The following is a 17,906-nucleotide window of genomic DNA, read 5'->3' as shown; positions in this document are numbered from 1 at the left end:
TGACGTGTCTCTAATTCGTCCATCTTGAGAGTTAATAGAAATATGAATTGTCAATGCAAGAGAATAACCAGTCTAGACTGGCGGCCGAAACAGATTCCATATGTCGTAAATGGTAAAATAACTGTGTAAATTAAATGAATGGACCACTAAATCAGTGATGAGACCAGGTGTTCGCGAAAAGGGTGAACGTGTCTTGTTGTAACGTTAGCCCCCGACATTCACCCAATTTTATAAAAATAAATATGTATTGACTGACGCCAAACAACAGTACTCCTTAACACAGCAAAACTCCTTTCGTTCCAACCGTGCCACAGTTAATTACATAATGTTTACGTCATTGTGAATACTACAGTTCCAAGCGTGTTCACACACGTCACACACTTGAAACACGAGGCGCCATGTTGATTTGACGTTGGAATTTTCCTCTGCGCAGTCAGCAAAGTAAAGGTCCATTTATAGCTCTCAACAACGATTATGTGTCGACGTCATTTTCATTTTTAACCAAGAATTATTTTGAAGGCTGGTTGTTTTATTTATTTTTCGTATTAACATTACGTCTCAAGACTTGGCACTCATATACGTGTGCTTTTGTTTATACAATCACCTTTTGAAGTTTCTATACAAATATACCTGCTATTCTTTGCTGATCTGTCGCCTCTGGGCGTCTATTCTTCAAACGTATTTACCAGATCAATGCAATACAAGGCTTTCTTTAAAGGCCATCGTCAACAGCCTGTCGGTCATTCGGCATTGGGGGGCACGGGTGGCCCAGTCTTCTAAGGCGCCGCAATTTGCTCTGGAGAGTTGCGTCCCTTGGGCACGCCAAAACCTATGATTGTGGGTTCGAATCCCGGTTCGCCCCGATTATGTTTCTAGGTTTGTCAGCACCAAACCCGTGTTCGTGGGTTTCACCGAAGTGGTAAACGTCTGAGACGTGCATCCCTTCGGGCTTTCCTCCCACATTAAGCTGACAAGCCGCGATATACTTATAACTAGAATAATGTTAAAAGCTGCATTAAACCCCACTCACTCACTCAATTAACTGACCATGACTGAAAAGTTTACTTGTCGGACACCAGTGCCATTATAGTTCTCATAAATCTCTTCATCCGATGACAATTTGTCTGTGGAGGACGTTGTTCAATTTGCAGGTATACTCTTTAAAAAAGCAGGGGATTACGAACCTACTCCAGCTTGATAACGGCATAAAGATTAACATCGAAACGTCGCTACACACACACACACAAACACACACACACACACACACACACACCAGTCATATTTCAAAAATCGAAGATCCTGCGACAATGTTTTTTTTCTTGCAGACAATTTTTTTTTCACCAATTCGAAGCACAATTATTTCTTTCAAGCATTTTCTTGGACAATTTTCTATTTTCGAAAAAAACCCCACCGGAACGCAATCCCCCCCCCCCCCCCGACTGATCCTCTGATGCTTAAACACAAATGTGCTTTGTTAGCTATTTTTTTTCTCCATCGGACACTGCAAAACAAACATTAACACGAAGTAGTCTTTCACATCGTATATACAAAAGACCATGTTATTTGATGATGATGATCAAAACAGTTCATCCATCCAGGTTGACAGCCCACGAGGAAGACGTTCAATAATATATTCTCTTCATTAACATACGTTCCAGTCAGTTTCCGTGGCATGTTCACAGAAGACAACAAACATGGTGTCCTACGGTAGTGGTGTCGTGTCGCTCATTGCTTGTACCCTGTTGGCTTCAACACAAGGACACGCACAGAAGACCTTCTCTGGACAACTTGTGTCTGGTGTATACATGGAGACTGGGGTCTCCAGCTTCACCTCGTGTCAGTCTCTGTGCTGGTACTCCGTCTCCTGCATGTCCTGCACCTGGGCTACAAGGACGGGCTTGTGTTACCTCAGCAGTGAGACCAGGGACACCTCACCAGCATCCTTCTCTGTCAGCCCACATTATATGTATTCGGATGTCATGAATCCATTTGGACTGGTATGTACTCGTCTATGATATTAGAAATTTCGTTTCTGTCAGACACCTTCTCTTAAAGTAAATAGTAGCTCTTCAGTACGTACAGTAAGCACTGCAATAATATGTCATATTGTGCACTTGCTTTTAAAGCCCTTAATGCTTTCATACAATCACCTAGGTGTAGGTAAGTAACAGTGTCAAAACAAGAGTAGAAACTGGTAGTGCCAAATCATTTCTGTCAGACACCTTCTCCCAAAGAAAATAGTATCTCTTCAGTACGTACAGTAAGCGCTGCAATAATATGTCATATTGTGCACTTGCTTTTAAAGCCCTTAATGCTTTCAAACAATCAGCAAGGTGTAGGTAAGTAACAGTGTCAAAACAAGAGTAGAAACTGGTAGTGCCAAATTGAATCATGCTGTTTGCATTCTATAAAAGTATGAATGTTTATGAGAAACAGCTCACTTAAAACGCATCGATCTTTGTGTGTTAACATTATGTGACCTCTGATGTCTTAGTATTATCCGAGAGCTGTTAATAATCAACTTAGATAATTTGTGTTTGGAGTCGGTTGAAGAGTGTGTTTGATGACCGATGAAGGGAACAATTGGTATTTTATCTGAATACTATTTATATTATCATCGGTATCTAGTTTTGATATCAGTAAATTATTGTGTATATTGACGAAAAGAAAAAAATGAAATTAAACGAATTGTCCAAGTGCTTCTGAAAAAGCTCTCTTTGGAGTTTGTGCATTAAACGCTTTACATGTAAGCAGCAGATGAAACATTCAGGCTCCTGTACAGCAGCACTCAACGGCATCAATACTGTCACGTTGTTTACTTTTATGGTATTTATTATTACAAGCAAAATCAATCTTGTTCTCAGTATGCACACTTGTATCTTTCTCAAGAGCATTTTACGTGCTGCTGCACTATTCTGTTCTGACTGTTTGCTTTGTTGTCTGAGTCAGGTGTTCACGAGTTCAAGTGTTCAAGTGTTCAAGTATTTATTATAGTTAAACTTGTGAATACCCGGGTTAGCATAGGTCTTCAGCAACCCATGCTTGCAGTAAAAGGCGACTAACGGGATCGGGTGGTCAGGCTCGCTGAATTTATTGATGCATTTCATCGTATAGCAATTGCGTGGATCGATGCTCATGATGTTAATCACTTGATTGTCTGGTCCAGACTCGATTATTTACAGACCGCCGTCATATAGCGGGAATATTGCTGAGTGTGGCGTTTAACAACAAACAAACAAACAAACAAACAAACAAACAAGAGGGTGTTTAACAATCTAAACCATCCGGTCACAATGACATGTAACCAGCCACTTTCATAGATCACAAATATTTTTAACAGGCATTTTCTATATGATCTATATGTACCAAATCGAAAACAGCATACCTAACATTCAACGCAGTATGTCATCCGTATGTATTGGATAGGTTGATGATTTTTGTTTGGGGATTATTTCTAGCCAAGTACTTAAAGCGATAGGTCCTCAAAACTGGTTACAATTTGTGGAGCCTATTTCTGTACTCCGTTGAGATATTGCTAGAAATTGGCTAAATGCGGCGTAAAACCTCACTCACTCACTCACAAATAATTGACCTGGGACGTTTAATAACTTGTCTGCCTCACATATTAAGCAGCTTCACTATATGTGTTTCTTGTTTAATGCCACAACCAGCAATATTCAAGCTCTGTGATGGCGGTCTGTAAATATTCGAGTCTGGACCAGACAATCCAGTGATCGACATCATGGGCATCTACCCATTGTTGTTTGTTTTTTTGTTTGTTGTTTAAAGCCGCACCCAGCAATATTCCAGCTATATGACGGCGGTCTGTAAATAATCGAGTCTGGACCAGACAATCCAGTTATTTACATCATGAACATCGATCCACGCAATTGGGATCGATGACATGCATTAACCAAGTCAGCGAGCCTGACCACCCGATCCCGTTAGTCGCCTTTTACGACTAGCATAGTTGCCTTTTACGGCAAGCATGGGTTGCTGAAGACCTATTCTACCCCGGATCATGACGGGTCGGGCCTCTACCCACGAAACTGGGACACGATAACATGTATCAACCAAGTCGGTGAGACTTGCCACCCGCTCCCGTTAGTTGCCTCTTGCGATAAGCATAGTCGCCTTTTACAGCAAGCTTGGGTTGCTGAAGACCTATTCTACCCCGGATCATGACGGGTCGGGCCTCTACCCACGAAACTGGGACACGATAACATGTATCAACCAAGTCGGTGAGACTTGCCACCCGCTCCCGTTAGTTGCCTCTTGCGATAAGCATAGTCGCCTTTTACAGCAAGCTTGGGTTGCTGAAGACCAATTCTACCCCGGATCTTCACGGGTCGGGCATCTACCCACGCAACTGGGACACGATAACATGTATCAACCAAGTCGGTGAGACTTGCCACCCGATCCCGTTAGTTGCCTCTTGCGATAAGCATAGTCGCCTTTAACAGCTAGCTTGGGTTGCTAAAGACCTTGTTCAAACCCGGATCTTTACGGGTGAGCTTCAGTATACTATTAATGAGATATTGTTCAAAGCGACGTTAAAACCAGCCTTACGAGCGCTTGTGTGGCACGAAAAGGTTTCGCTACCTGCTGTTAGATCTTATAACAATAGTATGTTATTCAATATTGTGCTGCCATTCACTCAAATAATTCAGTGAAGGACAGCGCTCCAACGTAAAGTTTACATGGTTAACTATAATTCATATGCATAAGTACAATGGTAGTGCTCTCATTTCCCTTAGCGGCAGGATGTACCATGTCTGACGCATATTTCTGATGTCCCCTGTGGTGGTATTGCTTCAATATTTAAAATACGTGTAAACAGAACCCAAAGTAGCACATATTACACCAGAAGGTTCTCTGTCTACTATTATAAGAAAGTTATATTCAATTCTCGTTGAACGACCTTGACCATCTCATCACGTGCTTGATTATGTGAGGTGAAATTCGGTTTAACGTCGCGTCTAAGATTATTGCACTTATATAGCGACGTGCATGCACGTGTGTGTGCATTGTGTGGCTGCTTGTACTAGTCCGGACTGATGTCGATTTATAGTGCTAGCCCACTGAGATACCATGCCGCAGTTTAACATGAATACCCCACTCAGACACAGTATACTGACTCCGATCCGACCAGTCCTTGTTTTAGCCCCTTAATGCCGAGCGCCAGACAGGGTAACAACAAGTACCATCTTTTAACGTCTTTTGGTATGACGCGCCCGGGGATCGAACCCCGGGCCCTCCGCTCTCCGGGCGGACGCTCTACCACTAGACCACGGAGGCGGTCACGTCTAGTTGGACGTATCGGTGCTTCTTTTTACTGTCTCTTAACGTGCCACACCAAAACCAACCGGTTGGTTCTTGACACAAGTAATCAGAACAACCTTAAGAATGACTATTCCAGTTTTATTACTTGCCCGTGAAGAGATCACCCGTTTAATAAACATACAGCTTTATTACACATTGTGTAATACCAAAACGCGTGCTTATGTACTCTCGGAACACGTTTCACGAACAAATATTGAAAGCTCTCAACATCCCTTGGCTTATTCAACGACATTGCGTGTGGAGTTGATAGATCACTGAGAGGAGCTTATGCACACTCGATGACCCCAGCAACCTTGTTGCTGGGCTGACGTCACATGGCATTGTCTCGCCGATGGATCTTGCATCAAAAATTCCACAAATTACGTCATCGGGTATTGTGACGTTATTGAAAACTTTGAGGTGGAAGGTCCGTTCCACAAGGCGATCGTATTGTAGCGCAACGACAGTCGTTGGTCTAAGTTAAAGTATGTGAGATGCGAAAGTCTTAGCCCTACGATAATTTTGTGAATTCTAAAGGTAGACCCGTTGTATGGTATGAAATTCATACGTTTCAACTTTTGACGTGTTTGAAGTATTATTCTGTTAAACTCAATTGGACTATGTCGTGGATCATGTAGGTGTCAGCCTATTCATACTCAACAGTATTAAAAAAAAAGTTATAAATTGCAAGTAATAAATAAAATACTAAACTCGCTCCCGTGTAAAACCAATTTTATGAAACTCGTGAATAGTTGTGGTATCTGACTCGCTTTCGCTCGTCAGATACCACAACTATTCACTCGTTTCATAAAATTGGTATTACACGGGAGCTCGTTTAGTATTCTATATATCTTGAACTTCACTGAAGGCCGATCAAGATTTTAACACTTTTTCCTCCATCCCGTGATGATAATTATGTAATAGATTCCACTTCACCATTAGGGCTCTCTTGAGTGGTGAAAATAATATGTTTTGGACCTTATCACCGTGAGAGTGAATTTGACCTTCAATATTAGTGACAATTATGTCGTGAACATACCCAAGAGCTATCCACTATATAAGGCAACTATGATGATGAGGTGGAATTCAATGTAACAAGGATAGTATTAGTATATGTCCCTCTTCGAAATTTGCTCGCCTTGACGTGCTGCTATCATCGTAAGATAGCCATCATATATACATACGTTTTCATGTACAATTAACACTGAAGCTGGACAGACCACTTTGGTGACGAGTACATCTTCACTGTGACCTTGACCTTAAAAGATGGTCACTCACAACCGTTTCACTGCAAGCCCGCGCCAAAATGATTGATTGTACAAAATTTATTTATCTTACAGTAAACAAACTGAGATGTTGAAGCACTGCTGTGTTATTTTTTTAAATATGTGCCGTGACAAAGAATATAAGCAGTTGTCTCATACACTAAAAATATTGTTCAAAGAGGCGTTAACTCACTACCTAACTTACTCAAGGGCGTTTTAGCAACAAACGTTATGAACAAATTGAAATTGTCCCGAGTCTAGACCAGATCGATGATTTGTTGTTTCACCTGCATCAATATTGCGAAACACTCGATATCATTCCCCGGGAGATCGCTGTAATGTATAAGTGTGACTGTTTGTCACGGAAAATAGGTTCTATTTATAACTGTGTGCAATGTAGTGTTTTGTTACATCCATTATAAATATTGCAGTTGTATTATTGTTACTTGTTGTCAAGTGTAGTTAGTGCATTTTTGTTACATTTCATTGCAATTGAAACCAAGTCCGTGAAGATCCGGGTTGGAATTGTTCTTCAGCGGCCCATGTTCGTCGCAAAAGTCGACTTACGCAATATTCCAGGTATATGACGACGGTCTGTAAATAATCGAGTCTGGACCAGGTAATCCAGTTTTTGCCATAATGATCTACACAATTTGAGTGAGTGAGTATCGTTTACGCCGCTTTTAGCAATATTCCAGCAATTGCACGGCGGGGGACACCAGTAAAGGACTTCTCATATTGTACCCATGTGGGGACTCGAACCCAGGCCTCCGGGTGACGAGAAAACGCTTTAACCACAAGGCTATCCCACCGCCCCTACACAATTGGGATACGATGACACGCATCAGCCATGTCAGCGAGCCCGACCACCATATCACGATGCAAGCATTGGCTGCTCAAGATTAATTATAACCCGGTTCTTCTCGGGTCCTGTGTGAAAATCAATAGTCAATGATTATTGTTTAACATTTTCTCATATTGTCGTATCGTTATTAGGGTTGTTTAGTACTCCTGTGATAACAAGTTGAAACAAAAGCTGGATCTTGTATGAACAAATCATTACCTCTTTATTATTCAGGATATAATGAACTATAACAAAGGTTTCGTGCATACATTGTTCAGAATGTACGCGGTGTATCAGATATATAATACCCATTACTCTATGGGCAATTAATCTGAATGATGAGACACTACTCTATCCCTAGGGTGCAGTTGTATCATGAGTGATCCCTTGCTTCTTGACTGATGTTTTCTAGCATTGTCAGATTACATTCACATGGGCACGCCTGGATGCCTGATGCAGATAGCATGTCATTTCAATCTCGCCCTTTTATATATATTACATTACAGTCCCATAAAGTATGTTGGTAGAAAACAGAGTTGAGACAATGGGGATCGCCACAGACCAAGTTTAGACAAAGGATGCGTTCTGTTATCAGATTACAGACAACTGAACGCAATAACGTTAATGTAAGTTTTGAGTGGTAACTCTTTGTCTCAGTTCTGAGAGAAGGACACCGACTCATATCGACATATTCTGGAAAATTCCGTTACTCGTTGTCAGAAACCGCACTGAGGCATGCCATGACACAATTCGCTTCATAACCATAGATTAATATCCAGGGAGTGTTCTCAGAAGACAACAGACATGGTGTCCTACGGGTGTAGTTTTGTATTGCTCATTGCTTGTACCCTGTTGGCTTCAACACATGGACACGCACAGAAGACCTTCTCTGGACAACTTGTGTCTGGTGTATACATGGAGACAGGGGTCTCCAGCTTCACCTCGTGTCAGTCTCTGTGCTGGTACTCCGTCTCCTGCATGTCCTGCACCTGGGCTACAAGGACGGGCTTGTGTTACCTCAGCAGTGAGACCAGGGACACCTCACCAGCATCCTTCTCTGTCAGTCCACATTATATGTATTCGGATGTCATGAATCCATTTGGACTGGTATGTACTCGTCTATGATATTAGAAATTTCTTTTCTGTCAGACACCTTCACTTAAAGTAAATAGTAACTCTTCAGTACGTACAGTAAGCACTGCAATAATATGTCATACTGTGCACTTGCTTTTAAAGCCCTTATTGCTTTCATACAATCACCAAGGTGTCAGCCCACATCATTTATATTCAGATGTATTGGTTCCAAATACACTGGTATGTACACTTGCCTTTTTGTATATTATACCGCATGGGAATTACTGGGAAGAATAAATTCAGTATCAAGGCTTGTCTTTAGAGCCAACTTCAGAGGATCGGTGATTATGCTTGGTGACATGGCTCATACCTTCCGAAACAGCATTGCGTTTCGCTTGCGTTCCAAATGTGATCCGACTGCGTTCCTTACTATAATTGAGATAATGATTGAGATTGTATATTCTCTGCAGTGGACGTTTCGTAGTCCCAGAGTTTCACCATACAGCTCTGTAGCACTTATCAACCATGCTAAGTCAACTTCAAAAGAAATGTTTGGGCCGAGACATTACTACTGCCCCCCCTTCCCCTCCCACCACTGTGTTGCTAAACGAACATATTTCTTAAAAGTTTTTCCTATACGTACGAGGGGGCACGGGTTCTGTGGTCACAGTATATGAAGCTGTGTGCAAAGCTTATGGTTTTGGTCCTGTGGTTGTAGTATGCAGTGTTTTTTGGTGATCGTATGGTCGTATCAAGTAGTCGTATGATAAATGCTTCTACGATGATGTCTATACGTGTTAAGACGACATTCACTCACTAATATATTGACATAGTGTGCTCCTAGTGTTGACTTCCATTACACAGAGGGGGGCACGGGTGGCCCAGACGTGTATGGCGCCGCGATTCGCTGTGCAGAGTTGCGTCCCTTGGGCACGCCAGAAACCTATGATTGTGGGTTCGAATCCCGTTTCGCCCCTATTATGTTTCTAGGTTTGTCAGCACCATACCCGTGCTCATGGGTCTCACCGAAGTGGTAAAGGTCTGAGACGTGCATCACTTCGGGCTTTCCTCCCACATTAAGCTGACGCCGCGATATAACTGGACTACTGTTAAAAGCGGCGTTAAACCCCACTTACTCGCTCAATTAACTGACCATGACTGAAAAGTTCACTTGACGGACACCAGTGCCATTATAGTTCTAATAAATCTCCTTATCCGATGATAATTTGTCTGTGAAGAACGTTGTTCTATTTGCAGTTAACCAACTCACTCACCTTACTTATGAGCAGGAACCCTGTACTTTTACGAACTAGACACTACATACGTAATTCAAAATTCAGATATCGTTTATTGTTTTTTAACAAAATCAGTAAATATACTATCGTGTGCCTGGTTCATCACTTGATTCTTCAGGTTTGTTAAATGCCACTGTCGCATGGCGGGAGTAACGCTGTGCTGTGCCAGGCAACAACACATAATTTCTTTCCGCAAATTGTGTTTGTGGCGAGTGCAACTGGCTGTGAAGGAAATAATTCCCCTTTTCGCGATCACCTCGTGCCATCGCTGATTTTCAGCGACAAACTCATTAAATTTTCACCGCTATGTTTCCTTTTACGCTCATATGAATCGGTTTCGTCGGATAATCGAGACTGGTTACTCTCTGGCATTGATGTTTCATATTTAAACGACAGAAAGCAAGTTTCCAGGAATATACTTGCAGTAATAACGTAAGCAATTTGCCATACGGTCATGCTACAAGAACATACTTCTTGTTTCTGTGTATTTATAGCTAGGCGATAATGTAAACTTCATTATATGATTTATTACATCCATCTAATACGAAATAATTTAGGAATTAGTAAAAACAGATGTAAGATGAGACAAAGGTTGATATATTTTAACTTTTTATGAGTGTATGTCTCAAACGTGACTGTCCATACTTTGTTTGTTTGTTTGTTGTTTAACGTTGAATGTTAGGTATGCTTTTGTCGATATGGTACATATAGATCATAATTTGAAAACGCCTGTTAAAAAGCTGGTTACATGTCATTGTGACCCGATGGTTTAGATCGTTAAACACACCTTCGGTTGTTTGTTTGTTTGTTGTTAAACGCCGCACTCAGCAATATTCCAGCTATATGACGGCGGTCTGTAAATAATCGAGTCTGGACCAGACAATCCAGTGATTGAGCATCGATCCACGCAATTGGGATACGCTGACATGCATCAGTGAGGCTGACAAACCGATCCCGTTAGTCGCTTCTAACGACAAGCATAGTCGCCTTTTACGGCAAGGATGGGTTGCTGAAGACTTATTCTACCCCGGATCGTCACGGGTTCTGTCCATACTAACGTCACTTTGGTGCTTGCAAGCTGAAATGAACATGGAATGGACGCTCATTCAATTCTTGTACACAGCAAACATAATGCAAAATTAACATGTCCTTTTTAGTTTCACCAAACTCAGTGAAGGCGCTGTCTGGTCCATCACTTGATTGTTTGGTCAAGACTCGTTTGTTTACAGGTCACGGTCGTATTAATCTTGCGTGTCCCTGAGTGGGTACGTAAGTTCCACATCATTCAAAGTAAATTTAGGCCTACCACGATTTTAATCGTAGAATAATTGTTACTTTTAATTGATGGCTAAACTTGCATTAAAGCGCCAGCAGCTGAAGGAATGATGTAAATCCATGCAGGTAGCAAACTTTTAGGTACTATAAGTCCCCATGGTCTCTAGTATGGTGATCTACCTTCAATTGTTGGCGATCTATAGCCCGTTTTTACAATGTATCGTTCTGTTTAGTAATCTCTTTTTATGACCACATACTAGTTTTGAAAAATTGAAATCTGTGATAAGTCTAGTAATTTTTTCTGTCCTTTGCTGACAGGTTTTAATATAGTCCCAACCGATGTTTTCTTAACGTATAAATTGCTTTAGTCACGATATGGCTTAAATATTGCCGATGTGACTATAAATCTTAACTCACTCACTCACCAATCTTGCGTGAGTGGCTGGTGCTACCGGTTGGGCATACATGCTTTCCCTCTTCGCGAACACCTGGTGTCATCTCTGATTTTCAGGGATCCATTCACAAATTTTCACCTCTGTCTTGCCTTGTACGCCAAATGGAATCAGTAGCATCGGGTAATCGAGACTGGTTACTCTTTGGAATGACGTTTTATATCAAAATAACTGCACGGAATTTGATACGCAGACTTTTACCTTCGAGTTTTATTACAAACGTAAGAATGAATAACTTAGAATGTAGGTTTGTTTAAGGAATAAAAATTTATACACGTTGGTTTGCTTAGATACATGAATGTATAAAAAAAACTACATACACCTTCATAGAGGACTTATTGTTTTAGTAAAGATAAATACTATTTCATGCAGAATCACTTGCTGCCCAATGAACGAAAGGAACGATTTAATCCGATCTTTGAAACTCCTTGTATGAAAACAGACGAATACATCCCTCATGTAATAGAGACTGGTTATTGTCTGGCTTTGACGTTTGTTTCACATATTAAATTTTCCCTTATTCCAAAATATCTGAAAACTGAATGACTATATCCAAAACTATATATTGCTATATTGCTTTCAATGGGATTAGGGACGGTTGGGTAGCCTAGTGGTTCAAGCGTTCGCTCGTCACGCTGAAGAGCCGGGTTCGATTCCCGACATTGGTACAATGTGTGAAGCCCATTTCTGGTGTCCCCCGCCGTGATATTGCTGGAATATTCCTGGAATATTGCTAAAAGCGGGGTAAAACCATACTCACTCACTCATTCAATGGGATTACGTTGGATTATTTTGTTTAATGTGTTTTGCAGCTGGTTTTATCTGTGTTGGTGTTAGTTTATGATTGTATTTGTGTTCGGAAATACATGCCATGCCTGGTGTCAGTTTGCCATCTATCCCACAGGTTGGTTTGACTTACTACATTCTTTTGTAATGGATATTGTTATCGATGCGATAATCCCGTCTGAAAAACAGAAAAATAAGATCGAAAAATTATGCATCACCTTGCAAGAACTAATTTAAACTCCATACAATGCCTGTATTCTCAATACACTATTGACCAGCATTTCCAATAAGGTTTGGTATGGGTTTTCCAATGTGTGTGTTTTTCTGTAGCAGAAAAACTAGACTGTAAATCATTTGGCGTAGTATAGGGAGGTTTGATCCAGCACTACATTCATACACCTTTTCAAAGTTACTACATTGAGCGACATAACGCCTTAAACATCGATTATTTTTAGAATGACATTATGCGATAAAGAAATTATTACTGTAACAAAATATAATATATTGGGGATAAGAAATTTTGTATTATGGGAGCCAAAGGCTTTTTTATATAACACACTCAGCAAATAATATCTATATATCACACCGATGCATAGACACGAAGTTAAATTACAACACAAAGAATCAGTGAGTTGTTTCAATTGTAAATCTAAAACGTCAACGTCAGACAATAGTAAATCTAGATTACAGTAAACTACGTTTATAACGAACACGCTTAAAACGAACTGACGGATATAACGAACTATTTTTGGTCCTGTCCATTTGCGGTATATATTCCGTACATGTGCTTATAACGAACTACGGTTTTCACGAATAAGAATTAGTGGTCCCTTTGATCATGAGTTCGTTATAACCGTAGTTTATTGTATATACCGAAACAGCTTCCATTGGGCGTAAAACCCAAAATAGTAGTGAAAATTATGTGAATGAATCACTGAAAATCAGTGAAGACACAAGGTGTTCGCAAAAAGGGAATGCATCTGCTGTTGATGAATTAAGGGGTCAAATACCAATCAGTGTCAGCGAGGTACTGTAATTTTTATATGTGTAAAGGGACTTAAGGGAATATGGCCCATCATCATAATTTTATTAAGTGAGTTATCGTGTGCAATTGGGATGCCAGGCATCAATCAATGTCACTATCGATTCATTCACATGTTAAATTACATTGATATGTACTCATTTACAGTAAACTACGTTTATAACGAACACGCTTACAACGAACTGACGGATATAACGAACTTATTTTTGTAGTCCCGACCATTTGCTGTGCATATGCTCTATATGCTACCGTTATAACGAACTAAAATTAGGGGTCCCTTTGAGTTCGTTATAACCGTAGTTTACTGTATATTTAATTGTAAGTAACTACAAATTACTTCGTGACCGACCATTTGGTACGTGGAGCCGGTCAAGAAAATACTGAAAAAATAAGTTGCCTCAGGTTTTAAATTAAATAGGATTTTTTGCGGGACATGTTGCATGTTGTGAAAAATATGGTAGCAGTTCTCTTCCTCCTTGAATAACATTAAATGATCATTCCTTACCACATCACGACACTCAAAAACTATTTTGTTTCTAGTAATGTCTGAGATCGGTTGTCGAGTATTGTCTACTGTGATCAATAGTTCATTTGCTTGTGTTTGATTCAGATTCAGCTACATATACATATTACCTCAGTGACCCGTGAAGATCCGGGGTAGAATAGGTATTCAGCAACCCATGCTTGCCGTAAAAGGCAACTATGCTTGTCGTAAAAGGCGACTAACGGGATCGGGTGGTCAGGCTCGCTGACTTGGTTGAGGCATGTCATCGATCCCAATTGCGTGGATCGATGCTCATGATGTAAATCACTGGATTGTCTGGTCCAGACTCGATTATTTACAGACCGCCGTCATATAGCTGGAATATTGCTGGGTGCGGCTTTAAACAACAAACAAAAAAACAAACAACAATGGGTAGATGCCCATGATGTCGATCACTGGATTGTCTGGTCCAGACTCGAATATTTACAGACCGCCATCTCAGAGCTGAACTATTGCTGGTTGTGGCATTAAACAAGAAACACATATAGTGAAGCTGCTTAATATGTGAGGCAGTCAAGTTATTAAACGTTTAAAACGAAGCATCTTCTCTGTCTTTCAGAACGACCAGCATCCCTGCATGAGCCGACCATGTCATACTGGGGAGATCTGTGTCCCCGTGGAGGCGGGGACTGGTCACCTGTGCTTATACACGGGTAGGTTTATACTTATGTTTAACAGATCAGCTATGCTTTGCTTATACACGGGAAGGTTCATACTTATGTGTAACAGATCAGCTATGCCTTGGTTGGTTTGTTGTTTAACGCCGCACTCAGCAATATTCCAGCTATATGACGGCGGACTGTAAGTAATCGAATCTGGACCAGACAATCCAGTGATTGACATCATGATCATCGACCATTGTTTTCTGTTATATTAGCCATGCGTTAATCCTTCGAGTGACCACTAAAGGTCGTACACTATTGCTCACAATTAAGTACCCAAAGAGGACGCAAGATTATTATTACCCAAATAATTTTGAAAGCCTGTCGCGGTTACACCCCAGTACGGTTGCGAAATTGACGCGGTACATCGCGGAATTAATGCTACACGCCGAATTATCGCTGTACGATCGAGATACGTTTGTGGAATTACGGCAGTATGCTTGCGGAAATACACATTGCATACTTCGCCACTAGTGTGGTATCGCAGGAAGTTCGCGTAAAATCTACAGGAAAGAGGTTATTATTTGTGAGCTGTATTGTACAAAGCCAAGGTTATCCCCCACATGTGGAAATGAGGTGGAAAAGTGCAATTACTAGACTGTCTGATTCAGACTGGATTATTTACCGATGTCTTATAGCTGGAATATTACTGATGGCGGCGTTCAACAACAAACTAAAACACTTCAGGTAATATTGTTAATACAGTAAACTACGGTTATAACGAACTCAAAGGGACAGCTAATTTCAGTTCGTAATAACCGTAGTTCGTCATAAGCATATACAACATATGCACAGCAAACGGGAACAAACATAAGTTCGTTATATCCGTCAGTTCGTTATAAGCGTGGTCGTTATAAACATAGTTTACTGTTTTAATATGTTACACTAAAAAGGGAAGGTGAAAGGTCCAACAAGAGGCATTTTGAGAATGAGCTTACAGTAAACTACGTTTATAACGAACACGCTTACAACGAACTGATCAGTGTAAAGAACTTTGTTTTTAGTCCCGGCCATTTGTTGTAAATATCCTGTGTATATGCTTATAAAGGATTACGGTTATTACAAACTAAAATTAGTGGCCCCTTTAAGTTCGTTATAACCGTAGTTTACTGTATTGAGAAAAAAGGTTAAGGTACTTTAAGCCAGGGCACATAATCCGACCCGGCTAAAATCTCATAGTTTAAAAAGAAGCCAAAAACAAAATTCTTACAGAAATGTAACGCTTCTTATTATACAGGCTTAACTCAACCTTCTATGACACCTACCACACCTGCAGCCGCAACCACGACAACAACTAGTGTCGCATCAACGACTGGTACCACAGGAAGACGTTCTACGTATGCATCTACTACCACGACTACATCACCAAACCCATCAACGCTCAACGCCGACACTACTGCTCCCACAACAACAACTAGTGTCGCACCAACGACTGTTACCACAGGAGGACGTTCTACGTATGCGTCTACTACCACGACTACATCATCAAACTCATCAACGCTCAACGCCGACACTACTACTCCCACAACAACAACTAGTGTCGCACCAACGACTGTTACCACAGGAGGACGTTCTACGTATGCGTCTACTACCACGACTACATCACCAAACTCATCAACGCTCAACGCCGACACTACTGCTCCCACAACAACGATCAAACATTCGTCGACCACTTCAACCACTTCAGAAACGACCACTACTACTTCTACAACAATGACAACAACCACCACTGCAGCTGAGACATGTATGTTACAATACAAAATGAAGCTATTAAATGACCATGTTCAACTGCTGTGACCCCAAATAAGTTTGTTGCTCAGAGTATATCTAGGTTTCACAGCCACATACCTGTGCTAAAGTTGTAACCGTCTAAGACCTGCATTCAATTTGGTTCATGCTTTCCTCAATCAGTAGGCTGACACGCCGTGATATGACTGTTCAAAGCGGCGTTAAACCAAACCCTCTCACGAGAAAATATCACTAGGATGCCATGTTGTATAACTAAGCCTGATGACAATGTTGTAACATACTGATCGATTGATGAACGTGTTTCTTCAGATGCCTGTGTGACCGACTGTACGGGAAGAGATGGACGATACCACTCTTGTCAAGGCTGTCACATGTATGCTGTTTGTAACGCTGGGACTCTAAATGATATGCCCTGCCCTGCCAACACAGAATGGAATGATATCATCAAGACCTGTGTTGTTGCACCCTCACCTACCTGCCTTTAATCCGTCCATCGACATAAAGATGTACTTGTGCCATACGTTTCCGTGTGACGGGTGCCACCGATGGAGCAGGATAAGTTCACCTTTTCCCGAATACCCTACATCATCGCTATGTGATAGTGATTCAATCACACATGCTCATGATACAGTTGGAATCGTACAATTCAGTCTCCGTACAGCAGAAATTTCTTGTGGCTGCGAGGAGGGCTTTGTCGCTTTTATTTACGACTCGTGCAATGTGCTTTTCTTCCACACAGCATTTTAGCACTATGTTTGAAGCAAACTAGGCCCTAGATGATTGCTTGTACAACGGTATCCATGGATATTATAGAAGTCAATATGTGTGTCACAAACATTGCAAAACATTACTTGTTTGCTGTTGGTTGTTGTTGCTGAAGTCAGCAATATTCCAGCCACATGAAGTCAGCAATATTCCAGCCACATAATGACCGTCTGTACATAACCGAATATGGGCCAGAAGAACCAGTGAGTGATGTTATGAGCAGCTTCAGACGCCATTGTCACCTTGTTAGACAAGCATATGCCCGATGTTTAATTGCAAACAATTCTATTCGTCATAGTATGATTACTATCGAACGTGTGTCTTATTACATTCTTTGCATTCTTTCGGCAATTTATTAATTGTTTCCAAACCTATTCTGGATCAGGTTTTAGGATTTTAAATGTTAATTACTTCCAACCATTCGAAGGCCTTATCTTGCAATGGTCGCACTCTCAGCATCAAAGTAGCATCGGTATTAATTCCACTTTTAGAATGAAGGACGTCATATGGTGCTTCTTTGATAGGCATTTAGAAGTTGGAGTACTAAGTAAGGATGGTGCATAAAAAGGACGACTTTTTCGAAATTCATGAGAAAATCTCACGCCTTGTCTACAAATAAAACACTTGGTCATGTATATTCGAAAAATAACCATTTTAAAGCACATGTTAGCCTCAACCTTACATGTGTTGTTGCTAAAAGTATATACAAGTGTGGATTAAAAGAGACTTATTCTCATTCATATGAAAACATCTGAAAACCACAGCAAAAAAAGTGTAGCAGGAAACCTTCCGGAAACCTTCCGGAAACCTTCCAGATGCCCTCAGCAACCT

At 40.9% G+C, this 17,906-nt stretch overlaps 1 protein-coding gene across 1 annotated transcript; it reads left to right on the top strand.

Annotated features, from left to right (window-relative positions):
• The first annotated feature begins 7,884 nt into the window (after nucleotides 1–7,884).
• Nucleotides 7,885–17,899, top strand: LOC124115750 (integumentary mucin C.1-like). The gene is made up of 4 exons (XM_046476863.2): nucleotides 7,885–8,538; nucleotides 14,459–14,552; nucleotides 15,799–16,305; nucleotides 16,620–17,899. The coding sequence occupies exons 1-4, from the start codon at nucleotides 8,236–8,238 to the stop codon at nucleotides 16,793–16,795; spliced, it is 1,080 nt and encodes a 359-aa protein (XP_046332819.2). The 5' UTR covers nucleotides 7,885–8,235; the 3' UTR covers nucleotides 16,796–17,899.
• Nucleotides 17,900–17,906: the final 7 nt, after the last annotated feature.

Source organism: Haliotis rufescens, unplaced genomic scaffold, assembly GCF_023055435.1.
Source record: "Haliotis rufescens isolate VD_foot unplaced genomic scaffold, xgHalRufe1.0.p SCAF_59, whole genome shotgun sequence".
NCBI classification, from domain to species: Eukaryota; Metazoa; Mollusca; class Gastropoda; order Lepetellida; family Haliotidae; genus Haliotis; species Haliotis rufescens.
The sequence above is the reverse complement of the archived record's forward strand: the minus strand, read 5'-3'. Positions and strand labels throughout refer to the sequence as shown.